Genomic DNA, 15,875 nt, shown 5'->3' with positions numbered 1-15,875 from the left:
GACTGATGACCTCAGATTCTAAGTCTCATAGTGCTCAGAGCCATTTGAACTACTTCAGACATTAGTCGAGTGCATGTCACGTTGTGTTGCGGCACTTACGCACGCCTGCGGGGACGCGACACGATATTAGGCAAGTGTACCACTCTGTTTGGCTCTTCAGTGTAGATCTCTCAAATGGCTCTTTTGCCGAACCGTGTTTACTGGAAACGTTTTTGCTTCTCCTATATTGTACATTCACTTGCGTCAGTTTCCGCTGTTGGCATACTCTCTGTAGAGCAGCATAGGGAAGGCACCGGACGACTTTTATGACGCGCTGGAGACTACGCTTCACCTTTTCCCCCGTAACGACGCGCGGGTGAAGCAAAACAGTGTTCCGAAAACACTGCGCTGTGGAACAAGCGGCAGCCGGCCGCCAGCTGGCGGCATGTCAGTGTCGGACGCGTCTCCCAGGAATAGCAGGATAGCATTGGCGTCCGCTGCGGACAGTCTCGAGACCGCCGCCGCCCCGCCCGTATCTCGCGTCGCCGCCGCCGCCCCCGACCGGCCGCGTATCAATGGGGGGCGTGACCCCGCCCCACCTGCAGAAGCCGGCACCCGCCCCCGCTGTGCGTACACGGCGCTTCAACCCCGCTATGGCTAGAAGCCGGATGATCCACGCAATGCGCCGCCTTACTTCGCTGCCGCTCTAGTGACTGCTGCATGACACTTCAGACGCACTGCAGTGAAGGTAACTGCCTGCTGCTAGTTACTGCGTGTTTCGTCGTCAAGAAATAGTCCGCCTCCACTATGTTGTTGTTGTTGTTGTGGTCTTCAGTCCTGAGACTGGTTTGATGCAGCTTTCCATGCTACTCTATCCTGTGCAAGTTTCTTCATCTCCCAGTACTTACTGCAACCTACAGCCTTCTGAATCTGCTTAGTGTATTCATCTCTTGGTCTCCCTCTACGATTTTTACCCTCCACGCTGCCCTCCAATACTAAACTGGTGATCCCTTGATGCCTCAAAACATGTCCTACCAACCGATCCCTTCTTCTAGTCAAGTTGTGCCACAAACTTCTATTCTCCCCAATCCTATTCAATACCTCCTCATTAGTTACGTGATCTACCCACCTTATCTTCAGCATTCTTCTGTAGCACCACATTTCGAAAGCTTCTATTCTCTTCTTGTCCAAACTATTTATCGCCCATGGTTTCACTTCCATACATGGCTACACTCCATACAAATACTTTCAGAAACGACTTCCTGACACTTAAAATCTATACTCGATGTTAACAAATTTCTCTTCCTAAGAAACGCTTTCCTTTCCATTGCCAGTCTACATTTTATATCCTCTCTACTTCGACCATCATCAGTTATTTTGCTCCCTAAATGGCAGAACTCATTTACCACTTTAAGCGTTTCATTTCCTAATCTAATTCCCTCAGCATCACCCAACTTAATTCGACTACATTCCATTATCCTCGTTTTGCTTTTGTTGATGTTCATCATATATCCTCCTTTCAAGACACTGTCCATTCCGTTCAACTGCTCTTCCAAGTCCTTTGCTGTCTCTGACAGAATTACAACGTCATCGGCGAACCTCAAAGTTTTTATTTCTTTTCCATGGATTTTAATACCTACTCCGAACTTTTCTTTTGTTTCCTTTACTGCTTGCTTAATATACAGATTGAATAGCATCGGGGAGAGGCTACAACCCTGTCTCACTCCCTTCCCAACCACTGCTTCTCTCTCATGCCCCTCGACTCTTATAACTGCCATCTGGTTTCTGTACAAATTGTAAATAGCCTTTCGCTCCCTGTATTTTACCCCTGCCACCTTCAGAATTTGAAAGAGAGTATTCCAATCAACATTGTCAAAAGCTTTCTCTAAGTCTACAAATGCTATAAACGTAGGTTTGCCTTTCCTTAATGTTTCTTCTAAGATAAGTCGTAAGCTCAATATTGCCTCACCTGTTCCAACATTTCTACGGAATCCAAACTGATCTTGCCCGAGGTCGGCTTCTACTAGTTTTTCCATTCGTCTATAATGAATTCGCATTAGTATTTTGCAGATGTGACTTATTAAACTGATAGTTCGGTAATTTTCACGTCTGCTTTCTTTGGGATTGGAATTCTTATATTCTTATATTCTTCTTGAAGTCTGAGGTTATTTCGCCTGTCTCATACATCTTGCCCACCAGATGGTAGAGTTTTGTCATGGCTGGCTCTCCCAAGGCCGTCATACATTTTTAAAATACGCTATGTTTTCGAACTGCTGTTTTTAGCGTCCAACAGGAGCGTGTACGTTATATCTGACTCGGATTGGGTGGCGCTCCCTTTTGTGTCTGTGGCCTCCCCATTCACGGACGGTAGGCATTTGGGAGAGAGGGCGAATTCTTTTTGTCCTGCCCTTTCAGTGCCACCACATTGAATGGCCCTCTATTCTGTCCGACCTTGAAAGCCACTACTGGGCGACGTGACCCAGCAGCTGTTTGCTGTGCTCGGGTCAGAGGACAGACGTATCACCACGTGTTATTTGAAGGCCTAGTCCGTGCACTCTGGTGCATCCGGTGTTCTTGCATTGAACCTGCGTAACGTAAGTAAATCACAGTTTCCAGAGGATATCTTACAGCCAGCCTCCGTAGCCGAATGCTAAAAAATAAAAAATAAAAAAAAGTGGTTAGCGTCGCTGCCTTCGGTGTGGAAGGACTCTGGTTCTATTCCGGTACACTCTGATTTTTTTCAGAGCTATGGAGGTCTCGAACGGGTCCAGTCATCCTCGTAATACCGAATAAGGAATTGTTTGAATAAGGAAGCAGCGGCCTCATTTGGATTTTCCTACTGGTAATAAACACTGTAGGGATTGGTGACATGCCCGTCACATGTCACGTGATCGTATCTCCTTGTAGGCAGCAGTCGGAACAGGCCTAACTAGTGTCAAAGGTTAGCTTTCTTCTTCCGACAGTACACGCCGTTTCACTACATTGTGGTAGTTAAATCCGTGTGTATTGCCAGGACTCGTTACTGGACATTTGACTTCCGCAAGCAGTCCTTTTGACAAGTGAGGCATCCGAAATGCCACATGGACCAAGTACATCCTTCGGTTTATCTTTCGCTCTTCACACTGTATACGGGCTCACTACTGAATGATGAACAGGAAACGGCTGACCGCAACAAGTGTGCTCCTTCCAAGCGACGCGTTGCAGTAACTATGTTCAGCTAAACCACAAAAACGAATAATTATCAAAGTGCAATAGTTGACACTCGGTGTCCACCCAACTTGCGTATCCAAGAACTTTATAAAGTGACTGATGTAAACTTTGGCTACCGCTAGTATAAGCTGCTTCCCAACTACTTGCTGCCTACTCATAAGGGACGCACTTGCTTTGTATCTCTGGTCTCCCTGTACATGTTTGGCGATATTTGGGGCAGACAACGAATTCTTGCCTAGATCTGCTGACCTTTATGGAGAAAGGAAAGGCAGTTTGGGTTGTTAATATGCGTTACCTGATGCTCTGAAGTATCCTCTCGACAAGCAGGATGGAGAGGTACGAGCGAACTGTTTCTCTGTATATTCTTTACTAATCCGTAAACTTGTCCCCTCTCCATAAAGTCGTATCACATCTACATCTGCACATGCATACATACTCCCTAACCGTATGGTGCGTGGGGCAGGGTATCCTGTACAGCTATTAGCCATATCCTTTCCTGTTCCACTCGCAAACAGGACGAAGGAAGAACCACTGTCTATATAACTCTGTACGTGGCCCCAGTCTCTCTAACCTTATCTTCATGGTCCTTATGCGAAATGTACGTTGGCGGCGGTAGAACCGTTCCGCAATCACCGTCTAAATTTTACCAGTAGGACTACTCGAAAAAAAAAGTCTCCTTCTGTCAAGGCATTCCGGAAGCTTCTCCGTAATACCCGCATGTTATTCTAACCAAACGGTAACAAATCTAGCAACCCGCCGCTGATTTGATTCGATGTCCTCCTTTAATCCGACCTGGTACGGATCCCAAATACTCGGAGTAGTACTCTAGAGTGGGTCGTACTAGGGTCCTATATGCTGTTTCCTCTACAGACGGACTTTGCTGAAATTCTCCCAATGAGTCGAAGTCGATCATTCACGTTGCCTTTTCCAATCCTTATACGCTCATTCTATAGCACTTCACTTTGCAACGTTACGCCTAGATATTCAGTCGGCGTGTCTGTCAAGCAGAACACCACTGATGCTGTACTCGAACGTAATTGGTTTTTCTTCCTCGCCTGCGTAAACCTACATTTTTCTACACTTGGAGCTAGCTGCTATGCTTCATACCACCTAGAAAATTTTTCTACGTCATCTTGTATCCTCCTATAGTCATTCAAATTCAACACATTCCCGTATACCACATCATCATGAGTGAACAGCTGCAGACTGCTGCTTCCTCTGTCTGACACATCATGCATGTTTGTTGTTGTGGTCTTCAGTCCAGAAACTGGTTTGATGCAGCTCTCCATGCTACTCTATCCTGTGCAACCTTCATCATCTCCCAGTACCTACTGCAACCTACATTCTTCTGAATCTGTTTAGTGTATTCATCTCTTGGTCTCCCTCTACGATTTTTACCCTCCACACTGCCCTCCAATACTAAACTGGTGATCCCTTGATGTCTCAGAACATGTCCTACTAACCGATCCCTTCTTCTAGTCAAGTTGTGCCACAAACTCCTCTTCTCCCCAATCCTATTCAATAACTCCTCATTAGTTATGTGACCTACCCATCTAATTTTCAGTATTCTTCTGTAGCACCACATTTCGAAAGCTTCTATTCTCTTCTTGTCTAAAATATTTATCGTCCACGTTTCACTTCCATACATGGCTACACTCCATACAAATACTTTCAGAAGCGACTTCCTGGCACTTAAATCTATACTCGATGTTAACAAATTTTTCTTCTTCAGAAACTCCTTCCTTGCCATTGCCAGTCTACATTTTATATCCTCTCTACTTCGACCATCAGTTATTTTGCTCCCCAAATAGCAAAACTCATTTACTACTTTAAGTGTCTCACTTCGTAATCTAATTCCGGCAGCATCACCCAACTTAATTCGACTACATTCCATTATCCTTGTTTCGCTTTTGTTGATGTTCATGCATGTACATGTGCTCTGGGGCACTCCCAACAGTAGCTTTGTCTCTGAACACTCGCCGCTAGGAGGACGCGAAAAAAGTGGCTCATTTCATTTTCATATCAACAGTGGACTGCATCATTCTTTTCAGATTCCTGCACTTGTTTCTGCGGAAAGAGCTTCTTAAGAATTAATACTCAGCTAATCTGTTGGAGCAACTGCCTCATAGTTTCCAATGTCCCGCCGTTCGCAAAACCAGAGGCGTACTTTGTCTCGTGTGGCGAGCAGTGTCCCAGCAGTGTTAGGAGCAACTGCCGTTTCCTTCTAGGGTGAGTACACTTGTTCGGGCTTTGGCGGTCGGAGACGCGAGCTTCACGGTCTGCGGAAGGCCCCGAGAAGCGGTGAGTTCGCAAAGCGTAGGACACTTCCTCGGCCTCCGGAATGCGCTGGCCACGCTACGCTCGCCCTACGCAACGCCGTGGCTGCGGTGTCGTCAGGGCTGCCGGCTGCCAACCCACTTTCTATTTCCGCCAGCCACGCGGGTGGCGGCCTGGCGAAATTTCTGCTCGTCCTCACTCTTGTTTTGTTTTCCGCGTTCTGCCTTTGTGTAATCGTGTGTACCCGCTTCATCTCCGCGGGACTTCGGTTACTGAGCTTCAAGGCAATAAATGAACCCGCCAATTTCCGTTGGTCTGTCATTCACTGAGGTGATCAAAAGTCAAGGGACAACGACATGCGCGTACACATATGGCTGTAGTATCGGGTAAACGAGGTACGAAAGGGCAGTGCATTAGCAAAGTTATTTGTACTAAAAATGGTTCAAATGGCTCTGAGCACTATGGGACTTAACTTCTGAGGCCATCAGTCCCCTAGAACTTAGAAATACTTAAACCTAACCAACCTAAGGACATCACGCACATCCATGCCCGAGGCAGGATTCGAACCTGCGACCGTAGCGGTCGCGCGGTTCCCGACTGTAGCGCCTAGAACCGCTCTGCCACTCCGGCCGGCTTATTTGTACTCATCCTATTCACGTGAAGAGGTTTCAGAGTGATTATGGACGCACGACAGAAGACTTTGAACGCGGAATGGTACTTGGAGCTAGACGCATGGGACATTCCATTTCGGAAATCGTTACGGAATTCAGTATTTTGGTGTCCACAGTGACAAGAGCTTGCCGAGAGCAGCAAATTGCAGACAGTACCCTGACCACGGAAAACACAGTGGTCAACGGCCTTCACTTAATGACAGAGAGCAGCGGCGTTTGCTTAGAGTTGTCAGTGCTAACACACAAGCAACACTACATGAAATAACCGCAGACATCACTCTGAGCCGTACAACCAGCGTATCTATTACGTCAGTGCAGCGAAATTTGATGTTAATGGGCTATGGCAGCAGACGACCGACGCAAGTGCCTTTGCTAACAGCACGACATCGCCTGCCGCGCATCTCCTGGACTCGTGACCATATCGGTTGGACGCTAGGCGACTGGAAAACAGTAGCCTGGTCAGATGAATCCTGATTTCAGATGGTAAGAGGGCATGGTAATATTCTAGTGGCGGGGGAGCGGGGGGAGGGCAGGTCCCACGAAGGAATGGAGCCGGATTTTGTGGTTGAACGGTTGTAGACGCTTCAGTCCGCAACCGCGCTGCTGCTTCGGCCGCAGGTTCGAATCCTGCCTCGGGCATGGATGTGTGTGATGTTCTTAGGTTAGTTAGGTTTAAGTAGTTCTAAGTTCTATGGGACTGATCACCTCAGATGTTAAGTCCCATAGCACTTAGACACACTTGAACTTGAACACTTGAAGAAATGAACCCATGTTGTCAGCAAGGCACTGTGCAAGCTTGTGGTGTCTCCATAATGGTATGGGCTGTGTTAACATGGAATGGACTGGGTCCGCTGGTCGAACAGAATCGATCACCGACTGGAGATGTTGAAGTTTAGCTACATGGAGAGCATTTGCTGCCATGCGCCGTGCCACCGGGCCACAATTGCTCGCGATTGATTTGAACGAAATACTGTACAATTCGAGCGAATGATACGGCCACCCAGATCGCCCGACATAAATCTCATCGAGCATTTATGGGACATAATCGAGAAGTCAGTTCGTGCACAGTGTCCTGCTACGGCAACACTTTCGCAATTATGGCCGGCATGGCTCAATATTTTTTCAGCTGACTTCCAGCGACTTGCTGAAACCATGCCACGTCGAGATGCTACACAGTGCCGAGCAAAATGAGGTTCAATACATTAGGAAATATCCCGTGACTTCTGTCACCTCAGTATATGGTGGTACAGCTACAAACATAAGAGTCAGTGGCATTTCATAATAGATGTTCTGCCTACACCATTAATTCGCTTGAGAGCGAGTCTTAATTATACACGAAACACAAGCCTTACATACGAAGCACGTCGGTAATCCTATTTGCTGTCATTGCTACAAAGTTGTTTTCCAGAGTATCTAGTATTATTTCAGTTGTGAATAGCAGTAGCCTTCTTTTAAAGCATCCCAAGATCTGTTATGAAAAGATAACTAGCTTCACAAATAGCCTCGTCCGACACCATAATTTTGTGAAGCTCAAGGGCCACGTGATGCAAATCCTTTCACTGGACACCACTTCAGCATCTTGTGTGTCCCTCAACAATTGGGAAAAGGGGACGTACAGTTTAACGTTGAATCCAAATAATATGTCGTTTCTGTCAAGTTTTCGCATGTTTGAGAAGGGAAGACTAGTTTTAAAACAGAATGAAAATGTTCCGTGGTCCAAACGAGATGCAGTCTCGGGACATCTCTGTTTACTTGAACACTCTTTTATCTTTCGATCTGGTTCTTCTTCGTTTTTCATAAATGGCTCTCTGCAGATGTCGCATGACATCTTTAAGATTCCTTTGATGAGAAATTGCCTCATGTTTTTTTAGTACAGTGTGTGGCCAGTCCCCAGAACGAACACACTGAGCTACCGTGCCGACGAAGGAATAAGTGAAATCGAATTCGCTACTCTGCGTTTACAGCCCTATACCAACGGGTTCAGTGCCGTATCCGCTACTGACAGGCCTTACTTCTGCCTGTAGAAGATCCAGTTTACTTGATTTAAGTGATAATAGGGTATGTATAGAAATCTGTGGAAATCAATTTTATCTCGTTACTCACCTGTATTCGGAGTAGTCTCTCTCTCTCTCTCTCTCTCTCTCTCTCTCTCTCTCTCTCTCTCTCTCTCTCTCTCTCTCTCTCTCTCTCTCTCTCTCTCTCTCTCCCCCCACCCTCCCTCCCTCCCCTTCCCTCCCTCCTTCACCTCCCTCAGGCTATGTGCCGATCTTGTACTTTCCGTGTTTGTGCTATTACACACAGGCAAGATGTGTGTGTGCGTGTGGCTGGGGGTGGGGGGGGGGGGGGGGGGGCTGTGAAGCGAGAGAACTTACTAATCACTCGGTGTCGCTGTAGGCAAGGCTGTTGCTGTAGTTCTAATCTCCTCTGCAGGAAGACTTAATTCATTGCCAAGCACTGGAGAAGATTAACATATTGGTGTGAGATATCAGTGCTAATATTCGGCATTTACACTTTGCACTTCATTCACGAGGTTGCTGTGTGTCGGGAGAGGGGCTGGAATAGCTTTACGTAATAAACTTCATCACACTAACCTTCGCCGTGTTGCACGTTACTCCACTTGTTAAATCGGGTTTTTGGCAACACCATGTATCTTCTCCTCGTACGCGGATGGAAATCGAACGCGAGTTCAGGCAGTCGTATTTTGAGAGACCTGATCGGATGTCTTCCCTTCTTAATGCATAATTTGCTTCGTTTTTCATTGGGACCTGTTTGTTAAAGGCTTATGTCGTGCAGTTGTCAGCTGTCACAATCATGGCTTCTTAAGAGAAACTGGCCACGCCTTTGACTTCACACAAGGTGTACTATACATCACATACCGATTTTTTTTACATTCCGTCATCTGAGGAAGTTCATTTAGAACGAAGCTGGTTGTGGCGCAATAAACGGACATATAACAGCAGCTGTCCTTTTTTTATTAATATTTACATTATTCAGCTGTCGAAACACAAAATGGTGCCGGCCTGGGTGGCCGAGCGGTTCTACGCGCTACAGTCTGGAACCGCGCGACCGGTACGGTCGCAGGTTCAAATCCTGCCACGGGCATGGATGTGTGTGATGTGCTTAGGTTAGTTAGGTTTAAGTAGTTCTAAGTTGTACGGGACTGATGACCTCAGAAGTTAAGTCCCATAGTGCTGAGAGCCATTTGAACCACAAAATGGTAAAGATAATTGACAGGACGTTGCTACGGGTGACCTGCATATCACTGTATGTATTTCTTCTGCAGTACTCTCGAAGCATACTAATAGCAGGAAGAGCTATGTTCGGTATGATGACAAATGTCAATATGAATTAAAAGTAGATAATGTGCATTCCTCGAAGTATTTATTTCGTTTCCTCACTCAGAACTCTGACAAAGGGTACTGACACAATTTAACAAGTATTTCTATGACATTACTAAGTGTTGATTAGTTTTAACAATTTTACTGTCTCTGCGATGATTTTAACTGAGTATTTCCCCATAATTTAAACACTTCGCTAACCTCAAGGTGTTGGCGATTATTGTAGGCCTTTCGTTGGACACGTGGTGCGCAGCGCTACCTTATTTCACAGAGGGTAGATGGTCGTAACATTGTTCCACCATAAAGTTGACAATGTGCTCGGAACAGGGCGATTGGTTTTTTACGCAGAGAACTAGATGCTTTTTGACACATTCCGAAATGAGAATGCACTTGGCATCCCGTGTTGGCCACGGTCCCATAGGCCGAAGCAGTGAAATCGACGAATGGCGGTTCGCCAGTGGCCAAGTGTGATGTGTGTTATCTGTGTCCTCGCAAGTGTTTGTTACTTCGCGTTCACATGGCCTCCTCATACCGCGCTGAACATTGCTAATGACGTTGCAGAAGTGACGACGTACGAAATGAGCAGTAACTGGCGCACATTTAGTTCGCATGTATGCAGTCAGTCTTTGAAAATTTCCACGATCAACTCATTAGCTTGGTGGCACTCCAATGCGTGCGTTAACGGCAGTGCTAATTAGTCATTTTGTAGTCGAAAATATATGAATACGTCCTGCAAGAAAGGCGTTGGTGACAGTTTAGACGAACGCGTTCAACACGCCGTATTTCAAGGAATAATAATCAGAAATAAGTCATAACTTTTTTTTGTCATGTAAATTCCTAGCGATTTGTATATTGTCGCCTAGAGAACGTGTCAGTTTAAGTAATTGTTTTTGATGCCAGCTGTTAATAAAATTTTCTTGAACGTGAATAGAGGTCAGTTTTAGTACCTTAATTTATTTCGCTTATGTTCTAGAAGCTAACCATTGTATTATAACCCCCAGCCTCTTCTACCCAATGATTTTTGTATGTAATAAAATCGAAAATCATTTCCGGTCAAAACATTATAATGCAGTGCTTAGCGTTGTTGTTCCGTTGGGTGGAAATGACAAATCATTTGCTCTGTATGATGGATAAATGTGTGTTCGTTCCTCCGGAGGCAGAACAGAAAAGTAACTTTTTTTTCTGAAAGTGGGTCGGTTTTATTCAAGATTCCAATACACCATATTAGTCCTCACTTTTTTGGCTACAAACCCCTATTTCCCAATATAATGTCCAGCCAATGAGACGGCCTTAACGCCACAATACTGGGAGGAACTGTATGCCCGCATGGCACCACTCTGCCGATCGGCGCCGGAGCCAGCGTCTCGTAGCGTCGTCAGTAACCTCCGCATCATCGTCGCACTGCTTCCCGAAGAGCGCATCCTTCATTGGGCCAAATAAACGGAGGCCGGAAGGTGGGAGTGGATAAGAATGAGGATTTTGTGTGCTCCTCTCGGGCGCGCAGACTTGGCTGAGGACTTGGATTTTTGTGGTGACGCGCACGCTGTAGTCGTTCTCCAGCTTCCTGAAGGTAGCGCAATGAAGTTCAAAGTTAATCGTTGCACCATGAGGCACGACATCAAACACAAGAATCCATTCACAGCCCCAGAATACCGTCGCTATGATTTCACCGGCTGAGGGTACGGTTTTGAACTTCGGTGCTACTCATTGTTTTGTTTCCGGTTCGAAGTGATGATACATGTTTCATCGCCTGTGACGATGTTCAGCAAAAATTTGCTCGACCAGCTCTGTAATACGCAAGCAACTCCGCACGGATGGTCTGTAAGTACCCGTAAATGGTGGACGTGTTTGTCAGCACTACCAACGGAGATGCCCAGTTGAGCAGCGAGGAGCTTGATTGTAAACCGTCTGTTACCTCGAATGAGAGTGTCCGCACGTTGGGACACTGCAGGAGACAGAGTTGCGTGCGGCCGTCCTGCACGCGGGAGACCGGACAAATTTTGCGCGATCTTGTTCGACTATGACATGCGCTTCGCCCAACGGCTCACCGTGCTGTTGTTCACCGCCAGGTCTCTGTAGATATTACCAAGGAGCCTATGAGTATCTGCGGCGCTCTGGTTTTCCGCCGAGAGAAACTCGATGACAGCTCTCTGCTTGGAATGCCTTTTGGAATGCCCTTTTGAATGCTCTCTACAGCGACGCCACCATGGAAACTTCACGAAACTATAAAGGCTGAAGCAGGAATATTCCACCATATCCCACAACAAAGTAAGCACTTTGTCAGTCGAAACTGACCTTGAAAAAACTGCTACATTACTTATTGAACGCCCCCCCCCCTTCCCCGGAAAATAGTGTTCCATGGGGTAAACACTACTACAGCTCTTGAAACGAGTGCGGAGTTAAGACATGTTAATAGTTCTCTTTCTTTCTGTGTATTTTTTCCTAGGAGGGCAGAAAAAGCGTGGGCGAAGTGAACCGGCAAAATTCAGCAAACGGAGTAGACCAAATAGACGGTAAATCTGCGCTGTGCCAGTGTGCTAGTAAATTCACTGTCACATCAGATACTCAGATATAATAATTAATAATGTACAAAGTTTACGAATGGCAATAGGTGGAATAATGGAATAAAATTTTCCCTGCGCTACATTACCCAACTCACTTCCTGAGCCGGCTGCCTATCCTGCTCTGAGTGTCTGCCTGAAACACGGCGGTGACCGGCCCGTCATTACCGTTGGCGTGCCGCTTTGGACTAAGCAGGCCATTACGGCGACTTGTTTTTCAGGCCCGCGGCGCTGTGTTACACACACAGGCTGTACGCTAAACAATAGTCTAGTAGGAAGGACCGACCTTGGGTTTAAGAATATTGAAAGGCGGCTCGGGGCAGCTGTGGGGAAGCCTTGGGGCTGCTATGTGGGCAGCAGAGAAGGCCGCCGTAGCGCGGGGGGGGGGGGGGGGGGGGGGAGGGGGAGGGGAAGTGGCAGATGGCGTGCAGGTAGCGGGCGGCCATTGTCTGCCGGCGCGTGTTCAGCTGACTGAGGACTCGGTCAGCTGAGAGGCAGACAACACCTGGCCGCCTCCGCGTGCCTTCCCCCACCCCACCAGCCAAGCTGTGGCTCTCTGCGTCAGACGCTCAACTCAAATACCGCTTTATCTCGGACCGAGCCAATGTCCTCGTCACTCACCGGAAACAAACGAAGAAACTGTTGTTGCACTCTTCAGTCCGGAGATTGCTTCAATGCTGCGCTCCAAACTAGGCTATCCTGTGCAGTATCTTCAAATAACTACGGCCACCGCCATCCATGTCAACGAGCCTCGTTCGCCCCGTACAATTACCCACAACATTTCCCTCTGTCTCTGTTTAACAGTGACTCGATCGACTTGAGGTAATTCTGGTAATTAGTTATACGGCTATCGACATCTAGTTCACTAGCCTTTTATTCTTCTCAAGTCGTAACTCGCTGAAGGTCGTTAAACGCTGCCTAAGGTTATTAACTAGCAGTTCATTAAAGACTGTTGTATTGATCCGTTAATGTACTCACAGTGAACTGCGAAAAAATACATTAAAGAAATCTTATTTGATAGCAGTTTGTGTTGGTAGGACACGCTGCTCGGTATCTTGTAGCGCTGAAAATATTAGCAAGACGGTCGGCATGGAATTCTTTACCCTCCACTCCGCTGCTACTGCTATTTCTTGTGGTGCTTCAGTGGAGCACGTCAGATAGGTTGAAGTTTACCATGCACTGTAGCTCTCTTCATGGAGAAATGATCACTGGTCTGCAAAGGAGACAATTTATATTTGGTGTAACAACTTTAACGGAGAAAATTCTTCCGTATATAAAACCGCACCGTAAGCAGGTTCGAACCAAGATCTTGCATTACGGGTTCCGTCTGTCGGTAGCGGTAATTATATCGACAGGATTTGTCGAATGAAAATATTTTACGTTATTAAATATCTTGGATTTATTCGCGGAAAACAGTCTGCTAGGTAAGTCAACACTTTTACACCTATGGAACGCCGTAGCCCAATCTGGAACACACGTAAAATCATAAGCTATTCTTCTCGTTATGTACAATGAATCAGAGACAATCGAGTAATGCAACACTCGTAAGAGTTTATATACTGCCATGGCTGTTTGCTATTAATTCAGTTAGAAAAAACTTTCATTTACAATTCTTGCGCGAAAGACGCCGCAAATCACATCTCTCTCTGGAACTCGACCTGTATTAATACTGCGTCGTGTCAGCACACTTTAACTTACGAGACAGTAATACACGCACCTCGCGTCATTATATTTGTTCCGTTATAGCCGTTTCCTTGTTGCATTACAGTGTATCACATTCGTCACTGCTATTTACAAATGTTTCCATTCTCCAGTCGTTAGACTTGCGAGCTGCTAAGGCGGAGGTACCCGGTTCGATTCTCTGTATTCACTTCAGATTTTCCTGTGGTAGGCCGATCTATAGCGGAGTCCATCAGCCCACTGAAGGTAAAATAAGAAACAGCTTGCATAAATAAGTGGCGGCACTGACACGCTATCTGAGAAATTGGTGTACAGAGGAAATGGCTTCCACTGAGCCAAATGCCATACATAATTTTTATTTTTTGTCTTTCATAGTACTGGGTTAGTGACTGTGCGCATGCTTGCCAATGCGCGGTAATCTGTTATCTTGATCCCTGCGAGAGATGCAGGCGGGTTAGTTGCAAAGTACGCAATGAATATTGGTTCTTTAAGTTCGCCCCAGAATATCCTCCCCTTCCTTTGAACGGTTTCTATTTAAAGTCCTCAGCATCGACAGTAACGAATTCGTTGCAGCGACTATATTATTCTAGTTGTGAGTCTCTTAGCTTTTTCGACTGTAGGAGAATCTGGGACAATTTTAATGTGTGCGGAAGCTGCATTTCAATGCACACTTCACTGTAAAGTAAACGATTCATTCTTGAAACAATCTCACAGCTGTGGTTAAGGTATTTCTCCAATATATCGTACAATATGTGTAAGGCAAGTATCTGAGCAAAAGTCCTGATCAAAGTATACAATTCCAACGGTTCAGGTAGTTTTATTTACCAGTCATGATTAATCTTGGTATTTGAATAAATGCCAACATGTATTGACACAGTCTTATAAATGCATTGCATACATATGGTGGCTTCACGCTATGTACGTCCTACGACTACCGTAATGCAATCACCATCGTTAATCCTGGTTATCCATAAGAGATTATAGCCTAAATGGCTTTGGCACATCTTTCACCCTTAAAAATAGCTACGTCAAGGAAATCAAGAAAAGAGTAAACACGGCCAGGAGTTCCTTCCGTAATAGGAACAATTTGCTATTGAAGCAGCACATTAGCTTCCACACTATGAAAAATATTTGTAAAGACTTTTGTGTAGAGTGTCCTGACACACACATTTGATACGCGGACGTTAGCAAAGCAGGAGAAAGTTCGCCTCGAGTTGGCGGAAATGTGTTTCTAGAGGAGAATTAAAAGAACTAGCTAGACTGACGGAAAAACGAATTAGCTGATTCTACAGGAAATACGAGAAAAGAACGAAGTACTGAAATATTATAGGCAAATGCAAAGCAAACATGTTGGACACTTAATCGGACATGATATTCTGCTACAAAACGTTTTTGAAGGCGAGATCGTAGGAAGGAAATCGAGAGATCGAACGAGAACACCTATATAAAAAAAAGTGATCAATGATATAGGGTATTCTTCATACACGGAGAATACTGCTGAAGAGAGTAAACTGTGGCTGCAGAGACAAGGCTTAGCGAAGAAGAAGAAGAAGAAGAAGAAGAAGAAGAAGAAGAAGAAGAAGAAGAAGAAGAAACCACTAATCGTGCACCGAGTAACAGCACGAAAAAATGCTAGACGGCATCATGAAGATTGGCGCTTTGTCATTCTGTATTAAAGTTTATGTTCTCTCTCCTCATAGTGTCCTCGATCAAATGGTTCTCACGCTGGAGAATACTATAACATCTAGTAAAGCACTGGCTATTCAAACCAGGCATCACTTCGCCGACTATGTAGCTTTCACAAAGTCGCATGACGACGACCGTGCAGTCGGCATGGTAGTAAGACGCCGCTGCAGTATTCGATTAGACGACCCTGAAAAGAAGGCACACAGCTACTCTTTCCTTCTGTGCTGCTAGCTGGTACTGGTAGACAAGCCTTGACTGTCATCTGTCATATTTGCTGTTTGACCTTAGATGGACTTCGTCCTCAGCGGAACTACTGACATTTTGGGTGCGTAAACAACGCTGATGGTCACCTCAGTTTTCCACATATGGCAGTGCCGTTATGAGCCGCCGACGCTCGGATACAACAGGTTCGTTACCTTCTGCAAGCGATCACTGGCGCGACCAGTCTCGGTTGCAAAATGAGCCGGACCTGC

At 45.9% G+C, this 15,875-nt stretch overlaps 1 protein-coding gene across 2 annotated transcripts in view; it reads left to right on the top strand.

The window, feature by feature from the left end:
- LOC126236206 (ribosomal protein S6 kinase alpha-5-like) overlaps nt 1–15,875 on the top strand; it is a 428,729-nt gene that overhangs the window by 11,220 nt on the left and 401,634 nt on the right. The window contains exon 1 of one of the 2 annotated variants that reach the window (XM_049945321.1): nt 628–727. The exons of the other annotated variant lie outside the window; for it this stretch is intronic. Within the exon in view, the coding sequence (XP_049801278.1) occupies nt 700–727 (28 nt within the window). The 5' untranslated portion in view covers nt 628–699. Of the gene's footprint in view, nt 1–627; nt 728–15,875 lie in introns of those variants that run through there. 2 annotated transcript variants of the gene reach the window in all.

This window comes from Schistocerca nitens, chromosome 2 (genome assembly GCF_023898315.1).
Source record: "Schistocerca nitens isolate TAMUIC-IGC-003100 chromosome 2, iqSchNite1.1, whole genome shotgun sequence".
NCBI lineage: Eukaryota > Metazoa > Arthropoda > Insecta > Orthoptera > Acrididae > Schistocerca > Schistocerca nitens.
Note: the sequence above shows the minus strand (reverse complement) of the source record. Positions and strands in the feature narration are given on the sequence as shown.